Source organism: Grus americana, chromosome 3 (genome assembly GCF_028858705.1).
Source record: "Grus americana isolate bGruAme1 chromosome 3, bGruAme1.mat, whole genome shotgun sequence".
Taxonomy (NCBI): Eukaryota; Metazoa; Chordata; class Aves; order Gruiformes; family Gruidae; genus Grus; species Grus americana.
Window position 1 is genome coordinate 34,856,738 of NC_072854.1, and position 10,278 is coordinate 34,867,015.

Below are 10,278 nucleotides of genomic sequence, written 5' to 3' on the forward strand. Positions count from 1 at the left end.
CATAAAGGAGTATGTCCTTGATCAAGTAACATTTGAGGTGAAAAAGCATGAATCTACTGAATATAGTTTATCATAAGCATACTAGTAATATAACTAAGCTAATATGAACTAAAATATCATAGAATCATAGAACAGTTTGGGTTGGAAGGGATCTCAAAGATCATCTAGTTCCAACCCCCCTGCCATGGGCAGGGACACCCTCCAGAAGACCAGGTTGCCCAAAGCCTCATCCAGCCTGGCCTTGAACACTTCCAGGGATGGGGCTGCCACAGCCTCCCTGGGTAACCTGTTCCAGTTCCTGTAGGCCCCCTTTAGGTACTGGAAGGCCGTAATTAGGTCTCCCTGGAGCCTTCTCTTCTCCAGGGTGAAAAACCCCAACTCTCAGCCTGTCCTCATAGGTGCTCCAGCCCTCTGATCATCTTCGTGGCCCTCCTCTGGACTCATTCCAACAGGTCCATGTCCTTCTTATGTTGGGGCCCCCAGAGCTGGACGCAGTACTCCAGGTGGGGTCTCACGAGAGCAGAGCAGAGGGGCAGAATCACCTCCCTCAACCTGCTGGTCACGTTTCTTTTGAGGTAGCCCAGGACATGGCTGGCTTTCTGAGCTGCAAGCGCACACTGCCGGCTCATGTTGAGCTTCTCATCCACCAACACTCCCAGGTCCTTCTTCTCAGGGCTACTCTGAATCCGTTCTCTGCCCAGTCTGTATTTGTGCTTGGGATTGCACCAACCCATGTGCAGGACCTTGCACTTGGTCTTGTTGAACTTCAGACATTTCTCTAATGATACTTCCATCTGTACTAGTATCAAAAAGTAGGAGGAATAAATTAATGAATTTTGTTGTATTTCTTGAAACTTTTGGATTCATTCACAGCCAGTTGTTGCACTTCACTAAACTGCGAGTGAGGTTCATTTGGAAATTGGGTTTAATGCCACTGCTTCAGCATCCACCAGAAGAGAGGTCAAATCACAAGGAATCTCAGTCCTAATAGTTCTTTCATTTTAGAACACAAACCTCTGTGAAATGCAGTGCAGAAATAGTAATAACAGGCTTTTCAGCCTTCTTTGGGCAGAATGGTTACTACTCCTGAATCATTTTTACCTACTCTAAGGTAAGTGGTTCCATTTCTAGCCAAAGAGAACTATAGAAATGAAACAGGACGGTCAAAATCAAATTGTGAATCACTACAGCCAAATCCAAATTAGAAGAAAAAAGAAGGATTCCATTCTTCTTGGCAGTTACCAGTGGAAAGGGTTTTTCATTCCAGCTGTGCTTCCTTGAGTGTTGAAAAGGAACAAGGATTTCTGGTGAGCAGCACAGTTGATTGGTCTGAGGGCTTCCTGCCTAAGAGCATCGGATCACAGAATCACAGAAATGTTTCTGAAATGAACCTCTGCAGGTCTCAAAATCCCACTCAGAGAGTAACAATTGCCATTATTAGATCAGGTCTGCCATAGCTTTGTCTAGCCAAGTCTTGAAAACCTCCAAGAATGGAGACTCCATAAGCTCTCTGGGGGACCTATTCCTGTGCTTCTCTACCCTCCCAGTGCAAAATTTTTTCCTAATGTACAACCTCTCAAACTGCACTTTGTGCTGTGGCCTCATGTTATATCATCTGCCACTGGTGCAAAGAGTTCATCTCCATAACCTTTGCAACTGCTGTTCAGGTGTTTGTAGGCTGCTGTCAGACTGTCCCTTAGCTTCCCCTTTGCCATGCTGAATAAGCCCAGCTTCCCAACCCCTCTGCAAAGGCCATCTGTTCAAAATCCCCAACCATTGAAGGCAGCCTCCATTGGACTTCCCCCATTTTTCAACATCCACTTGAAAAAGGAACTTAAACCAGGTTGCAGCATTCCAGATGTGATCTCACCAGAGCCATGCAGAGGGTTATAATAAATTCCTCAAATCTGCTGGTCACACCTTCCTAATGTATACAGTAGCCCACTATGCACTTTTCCTCATTTATAATGTCAGTGTACTTTTGGCTCATATTCAAGCAGCTTTGCAGAAAAGCCCCTGGTGTCCTTGTGGAAAAGCTGAAAATGAGTCAGTAGTGTGCACATGCAGCAAAGAAAGTCAACCAGGTTTTGGACTGTATTTAAAAAGAGTTTAGCCAGCAGTCAAGGGAAGTGACTCTTCCCTCTTTCTAGCTCTTGTGAGACCACATATTCTGCATCCAGTTTTGGGCTCGCTCCAGAACAAGAAAGATACTGTCTTCTGGGCTCACTTCAGTATGAGAGTCACTAAGGTAGTCAGGGGGCTAAAGCACAGGGTGTTCAAGGAGAGACTGAGGGAGTTGGGTTTGGTCAGTATGCAGAAAAAAGGCTATGGGAGACATTATCAACAACAATGTACTGGGAAGGTGTAGAGAGGACAGAGCCACTATTCTCAGAGGTGCAGAAAGGACATTAGGCAACAAATACAAGTTGGAACACAGAAAATTCCAACTCAATATACGGAAAAATTGCCAACATTAGGGTAGATAAGCACTATATCGGGTTGAGGTTGTGGAGTCTCCATCCTTGGAGATATTCAAAACACAAATGGGCAAGGCTCTGTGCAACCTGATCCAATAGCAGAAGGTTCAACAAGACAACTTCCAAAGACTTTTCCAGCCTAAACAAGCCTGTAACTCTGTGTGGTGGGTTGACCCTGGCTGGAGGCCAGTTGCCCACCAGAGCCACTCTATCACTCCCCTCATTCACCAAACAGGGGAGAAAAGGCATAACGAAATGCTTGTAGGTCGAGGTAAGGACAGGGAGAGATCACTCACTAATTATCGTCACGAGCAAAACAGACCAAACTTAGAGAGGGAATTCATCTAATTTATTACTAGGCAAAACAGAGTAGAGGAATGAGAAAATAAAATCAACTCTTAAAACACTTCCCCCCACCCCTCCCATCTTCCCAGGCTCAACTTCACTCCCAGCTTCAACCTTCCCCCCCCTCAGCGGCACAGGGGGACGGGGAATGGGGGTTGTGGTCAGTTCATCTCACGGTGTTTCTGCCGCTTCTTCATCCTCAGGGGGAGGACTCCTCTCATCGTTCCCCTGCTCCAGCATGGAGTCCCTCTCACGGGGTGCAGACCTTCAGGAGCAAACTGCTCCAGTGTGGGGTCCCCCACGGGGTCACAAGTCCTGCCAGCAAACCTGCCCTGGCGTGCGCTCCCCTCTTCACGGGTCCACCGGTCCAGCCTGGAACTTGCTCCAGCGTGGGCTTCCCACGGGCCGCAGCCTCCTTCAGGTGCCTCCACCTGCTCCGGCGTGGGGTCCTCCATGGGCTGCAGGTGGAATCGCTACACCCCCTCATCCTTCCTCCACGGGCTGCAGGGGGACAGCCTGCTTCACCATGGCCTTCACCACGGGCTGTAGGGGGATCTCTGCTCCGGCGCCTGGAGCTCCTCCTCCCCCTCCATCTGCACTGACCTTGGTGTCTGCAAAGTTTCTTACATCTTCTCACTCCTCTCTCTGGCTGCAAAAGCTCTCTCTCTAAGTGTTTTTCTTCTTCTTAAATATGTTATCACAGAGGCACTGATTGGCTTGGCCTTGGCCAGCGGCGGGCCCGTCTTAGAGCCGGCTGGCATTGGCTCTATCAGACACAGGGGAAGCTTCTAGCAGCTTCTCACAGAAGCCACCCCTGTAGCCCCCCCGCTACCAAAACCTTGCCATGCAAACCCAACACATTCCACCCCTCGCCTCTGTGAATCACATATTTAAGAATTATCATGAAAATATGCATTTAACACAAAAGCTTCACACACACTAATCACATCAACAAGAAAAAAGAAAAAAAATTCCCCACACCAGAATCAAAGCAACACTATCACAACACCAAACAAGAGTAGACAATACACACAAAATCCACCTCTCGTCCCTTCACCAATATTTTGCTCTCAAGCCAAGTTCAGTCAATGTTTTGCCCGTTACCTCCTCCAATTACTATCCTTATCTCGATTTTTCTCGAGCCCCACGTTGGGCGCCAAAAAGGACTGTGGTGGGTTGAGCCTGGTTGGGGGCCAGGTGCCCACCAGAGCCGCTCTATCACTCCCCTCTTCAGTAAGGCAGGGAGGGGAGAAAGGAGGATGGAAAAAAAAACAACCCCAAACTCGTGGGTCGAGATAAAGGCAGTTTAATGTAGCTAAAGCAAAAAAGCCGTGCGCGGAAGCAAAGCAAAAAGCAAAAGATTATTCTCTACTTCCCATCAGCAGGCGATGTCCAGCCACTTCCTGGGAAGTAGGGCTTCAGTATGCGTACCCCTTACTCTGGAAGACAAACATTGTAAAAAAAAATCCAACGAATGCCCCCGCCCTGTTCCTCCCCCTATTCTCAGTTTCTTATTGGTGAGCAGATGTCATATGGTATGGAATATCCCTTTGGTCAGTTTGGGTCAGCTGTCCTAGCTGTGTCCCCTCCCAAGATCTTGCCTACCCCCAGCCTGCTGCTGGGGAAAAAGAAATGTTGGAAAGACAGCCTTGATGTGTGCTGGCGCTACTCAGTAGTAGCCAAAACACTGGTGTGTTATCAACAGTTTGCTAGCTACCAATACACAGCACAGCACCATGAGGGCTGCTGTGGGGAGAATTAACTCCATCTCAGCCAGACCCAATACAATCTCCACCCCTTATTCCATACCATTTGTGTCATGCTCACGCTCCACACACTTTAATACATATATGTATATATTTTATAACCGTTTCATTGTATTTAGTTCTTATTAACTATAATCTCCAGTCCTTTAATAGATGGATGTTACTCTCCCATTCCATGAGCTTCCTCTGCTCCTCCAGATGTTCATGAACCGACTATGACTTGGGCCCAATCTGTCAGGATGGCTGTTCAGGTTCAGTTGTTGGGCACCAACACCGGCTTGCTTTGGGCTGTTGTTGCATTCATCTGGCTCCTTGCGAAACTTGCTCTTCGTTGGTTTGGGTCATTCCTTCTACATTACTTCCTAGAACGTACAACTCACATTACAGATTATTTTACCCCAAGGTTAAATCTCCTTGAGGCACACACCGGGTCTCCCCATCCTTCTGCATTACCCACCAAGTACACCCAGGTCCCTGAGCGAAGACAATCCCAGAAATGGGTTTGGCTTTTCCCATGGGAGGAGCAATCCACACCGCCTTCCCCAGCCACTTTCCCATGTGTACTACAGGGACCTTGTCTCCTCCCACAGTATGTAGGGGTTTCGTTTGGGCAGGACCAGGACGGTTAGCAGATCCTCTGGTATTAATCAGCCAAGTGGCTTCTGCTAAATTTGTATCCCAGTGCTTCCATGCCCCATTACCTAATGCCCTCAACATAGTCTTTAACAGTCCATTATATCTCTCGATCTTTCCAGAGGCTTGTGGGTGATAGGGGATGTGATACACCCACTCAATACCATGTTTCTTTGCCCATGAGCTTATGACGTTATTTCGAAAATGAGTTCCATTGTCTGATTCAATCCTTTCTGGGGTACCATGTCGCCATAAAATTTGTCTTTCAAGGCCTAGGATGGTGTTTCGGGCAGTGGCATGGTTTACAGGAAATGTCTCTAGCCGACCAGTAGTTGCTTCCACCATGGTGAGTATGTAGCGCTTGCCTTGGCGTGTTCGTGGCAGTGGCCCAATATAGTCAATCTGCCAGGCCTCACCGTATCGAAAACCCAGCCACCGCCCTCTATTCCAGGGAGATTTTACTCGTGTCGCTCGCTTGATTGCAGCACATATTTCACATTCATGAGTGACTTGTGTGATGGCCTCCATGGTCAGGTCCACCCCTCGATCACGAGCCCATCTGTATGTTGCATCTCTCCCTAGATGTCCTGATGTTTCATGGGCCCATCAAGCTACAAATAGCTCACCCTTACGCTCCCAGTCCAGGTCCACTTGAGCTACTTCAATTTTGGCAGCCTTGTCTACCTGTTGATTGTTTTGATGTTCTTCAGTGGCACAGCTTTTGGGTACGTGAGCATCTACATGACGTACCTTCACAGCCATGTTTTCTACTCGGGCAGCGATGTCCTGCCACAATGCAGCAGCCCAGATGGGTTTACCCCTGCGCTGCCAATTGGTCTTCTTCCACTGCTGTAGCCACCCCCATAGGGCATTTGCCACCATCCAGGAGTCAGTATAGAGATAGAGTACTGGCCACTTTTCTCGTTCAGCAATCTTTAAGGCTAGCTGAATGGCTTTCACTTCTGCGAACTGACTTGACTCACCTTCTCCTTCAGTGGCCTCAACGACTTGTCGTGTGGGACTCCATACAGCAGCTTTCCACTTCCGATGGTTTCCTACAACACGACAGGATCCATCAGTAAATAGAGCATAACGCCTTTCATCTTCTGGTAACTCATTATATGGTGGTGCCTCTTGGGCACAAGCTACCTCCTCAGGCAGTGCTCCAAAATCCCTACCTTCTGGCCAGTCCATAATCTCTTCCAGGATTCCTGGGTGATTGGGTTTCCCTAGTCAAGCTCGCTGCGTGATTAGTGCTACCCACTTACTCCATGTAGCGCTGGTTGCGTGATGTGTAGAGGGCATGTTTCCTTTGAACATCCAGTGTAGCACAGGCAATCGTGGTGCCAAGAGGAGAGATGCTTCTGTACCAACAACTTCTGAAGCAGCTCGAATCCCTTCATAGGCTGCTAGGATCTCTTTTTCAATTGGGGTGTAGTGGGCTTCTGATCCTCGATACCCCCGGCTCCAAAACCCTAATGGTCGACCTCGGGTTTCTCCTGCTGTTTTCTGCCAGAGGCTCCAGGTAAGGCCATGCTCCCCAGCTGCAGTGTAGAGTACATTTTGTACAGTTGGTCCTGTTCGGACAGGCCCAAGAGCTACAGCACGAGCTATTTCCTGTTTGATATGCTCAAAGGCTTGTTGTTGCTCAAGGCCCCATTCAAAATAGTTCTTTTTCCGGGTTACTCGATAGAGAGGGCTCACAAGCTGACTATAACCTGGAATATGCATTCTCCAGAACCCCACAAGGCCCAAGAAGGCTTGTGTCTCCTTCTTGTTAGCTGGTGGAGACATAGCTGCTATCTTGTTGACCACATCCATAGGCACATGACGGCGTCCATCCTGCCATTTTATTCCCAAGAACTGGATTTCTTGTGCAGGTGCCTTGACCTTACTTTTCTTTATGGCAAAACCAGCTTTCAGAAGAATCTGAATTATTCTTTTTCCCTTCTTGAATACTTCTTCTGCCTTATTACCCCACACAATGATGTCATCGATGTATTGTAGATGTTCTGGGGCACCACCCTTTTCCAGTGCAGTTTGGATTAGTCCATGACAAATAGTAGGACTATGCTTCCACCCCTGGGGCAATCGATTCCAGGTGTATTGGACACCTCTCCAAGTGAAAGCAAACTGTGGCCTGCATTCGGCTGCCAAAGGAATTGAGAAGAATGCATTGGCGATGTCAATTGTAGCATACCACTTGGCTGCTTTTGACTCCAGTTCATATTGGAGCTCTAACATGTCTGGTACAGCAGCACTCAGTGGTGGTGTCACTTCATTCAGGCCACGATAGTCCACTGTTAACCTCCACCCTCCATCAGACTTTTGCACTGGCCATATGGGACTATTAAAAGGTGAATGAGTCTTGCTGATGACTCCCTGGTTCTCCAGTTGATGAATCAGCTCATGGATGGGAGCCAGGGAGTCTCGATTTGTGCGGTATTGCCTCTGGTGCACTGTCCTTGTAGCAATTGGCACCTGTTGTTCTTCAACTTGCAGCAATCCCACAACAAAGGGATCTTCTGAGAGAGCAGACAGTGTAGATAACTGTTTGATCTTCTCTGCGTTCACAGTGGCTACACCAAAAGCCCATCGGTACCCCTTTGGGTCCTTGAAGTACCCTCTCCTGAGGTAATCTATGCCAAGGATACAAGGGGCCTCTGGGCCAGTCACAATGGGGTGCTTCTCCCCCGCTACCAAAACCTTGCCATGCAAACCCAACACTGTTTTCCCTCCACAGTATTCCCAAGATCCTCTGTAGCAAGGCTACTACTCACCCAGCCTGTTCCTAGTTTCCCAGCTGCAGATATGTCCTCTTTTTGTTGAAATTCATGCTGGACCAATTCTCAAGTTTTTCATGGTCAATCTGGATAGAAACTGTGTCCTTTGCTGTATCAGCAGCAACTCCCTAACTTAGTGACACCTGTAAATTTGCTGGACAGTTTTTTCTGGTTTACTATACAGGTTACTGATAAAAATACTGAAGCTTCATTATCAGCCCTGGAGTACTTTGCTTGCTACTGGCCACCAGCTGGGCATGGAGCCATTTAGTACTACGCTTTGGGCCTGGCAGACCAGCCAATTTTCAACTCACCCAACGGTCTGATCATACATTCTCAGCTTCCAGATGAGAGCTCCAGGGTCAGAAACCTTACTAAAGGCACATCCACCTCTCTCCCCTCATTCCCATAACGAGTCATTTCACTACAGAAGGTAATCATAATGACTGTTTCTGATTACCTCCTTGTTCTGTTTGAGTTTAGAAATGGGTTCCAAGAGAAGATCATGCACATTGGTCTTTGCAGGGACTGAGGTGAGCCAGCAGCTGAGAGTGTTCCAGATCCTCTTTTTTGCCAGTCTTGAATATGACTGTAATCTTTGTTTTTTCCATTCATCACAATTTTTCACAGACAATACACAGGAGCCTTGCAATCACAGCAGCCAACAAGGCAACTACAACAGCCAACTTTTTCAGCACCTGTAGGTCAGTCCCAGGAATATGAATAAGTCCGGACAAAGTAGTTTATAACTTGTTCACCCAGTGCTGGCTCCTTCCCAAACTGTTCTGATACTTGCAGGGGTCAGGGAGAAAGTTCTGCCTGTGATGAGCAAGGTGAAAAAGGCCCTGAGAACTTCAGCCTTTCCCACATAATCCACATTGTGTTATCTCTTTACACATCAGAAGCCCCACATCTTCCCTTTACAACTTGTCCTTATTGCTCAACTTGATGAAGCTATTTTTAGCTTTATCTGGGCTTTGACTTTCCTGATTTTGTCCCCAAGTACCTTAGCGATCCTTTTACATTCTTCCTTGTTTCCTGTTTTTATTTCCACTTCAAACATGTTCACTATTTTTATTTTAGTTCATCAAGAATCTCCCTTTCAGTCAAGCTGGCCTTGTGGTGAAACTTCTAGTTTTCCCACACAAAAGGGTAGCTTGTTCCTGCTCCCTCAGTGAGTTCACTTTGAAGGAGTCATCCAGCTCTGTTGGGCACCCTGCTCCTGCATGGCTGCTTCCCAGAGGATTTTGCTTAGCGATTTCTTCAATAACCAAGTCACTTCTCTGAAAGTCTAGAGCCCTATCTCTGCAGTTTTATTTCCAACCCTCTTCCAGATCCTGCATTTCATTGCCTTGCACTCCCTGAAGCCTAAGATACCACCAGTGACTGTATTTTCCATCAGTCCTTCTCAGTCTGTGAGCAGTAAGTCCTACAGAGCGGCATCCCTCACCACTTCTCTAATGTTTACATTGGAAATGTGTCACCCACATAGTCTAACCTTCGGTTGTTTGCATGAAGCCACATTTCCCTCATAGCAGTTGTCTGTGGACAGTTGAGGCCACCCATAAAGATAGGTGCCTGCAGGTGGGATATTTTCAGTACTTGTTTGGAGAAGGCCTCTGTCCATTTCCTATCAGTCAAGAGGTCTGTAGCAGACTCCCAAGATGTCCCCAGTGTTACTTTCACCTCTGAAGTTGATGCAGGAGCTCCCAATAGGCATGTCTCTAGTTTTGCCCTATAGAGATCTGTGAAGTCATAGAATCATAGAATCACAGAATGGTTTGGGTTGGAAGGGACCTTAAAGATCATCTAGTTCCAACTCCCCTGCCACGAGCAGGGACATCTTCCACTAGACCAGGTTGCCCAAAGCCTCATCCAGCCTGGCCCTGAACACTTCCAGGGAGGGGTCATCCACAGCTTCTCTGGGCAACCTGTTCCAGTGTCTCACAACCCTCAAAGTGAAGAATTTCTTCCTTATATTTAATCTAGATCTGTCCTCTTTTAGTTTAAAGCCATAACCCCTTGTCCTATCACTACATGCCCTTGTAAACAGTCCCTCTCCAGATTTCTTCCAGGCCCTCTTTAGGTACTGGAAGGCTGCTATAAGACCTCCCCGGAGCCTTCTCTTCTCCAGGCTGAACAGCTCCAACTCTCTCAGCCTGTCCTCACAGGAGAGGTGCTCCAGCCCTCTGATCAACTTCGTGGCTCTCCTCTGGACTCGTTCCAACAGGTCCATGTCCTTCTTATGTTGGGGCCCCCAGAGCTGGATGCAGT

At 47.6% G+C, this 10,278-nt stretch overlaps 1 protein-coding gene across 1 annotated transcript; it reads right to left on the reverse strand.

Annotated features, from left to right (window-relative positions):
- Nucleotides 1–5,827: 5,827 nt before the first annotated feature.
- Nucleotides 5,828–6,415, reverse strand: LOC129204034 (ribonuclease H-like). The gene has a single exon (XM_054819247.1). The coding sequence runs from the start codon at nt 6,413–6,415 to the stop codon at nt 5,828–5,830; it is 588 nt and encodes a 195-aa protein (XP_054675222.1).
- Nucleotides 6,416–10,278: the final 3,863 nt, after the last annotated feature.

Excerpts from the sequence above, each read along its gene's own strand:
- LOC129204034 (XM_054819247.1), bottom strand. The coding sequence starts at position 6,415 with ATGGACTGGCCAGAAGGTAGGGATTTTGGAGCACTGCCTGAGGAGGTA.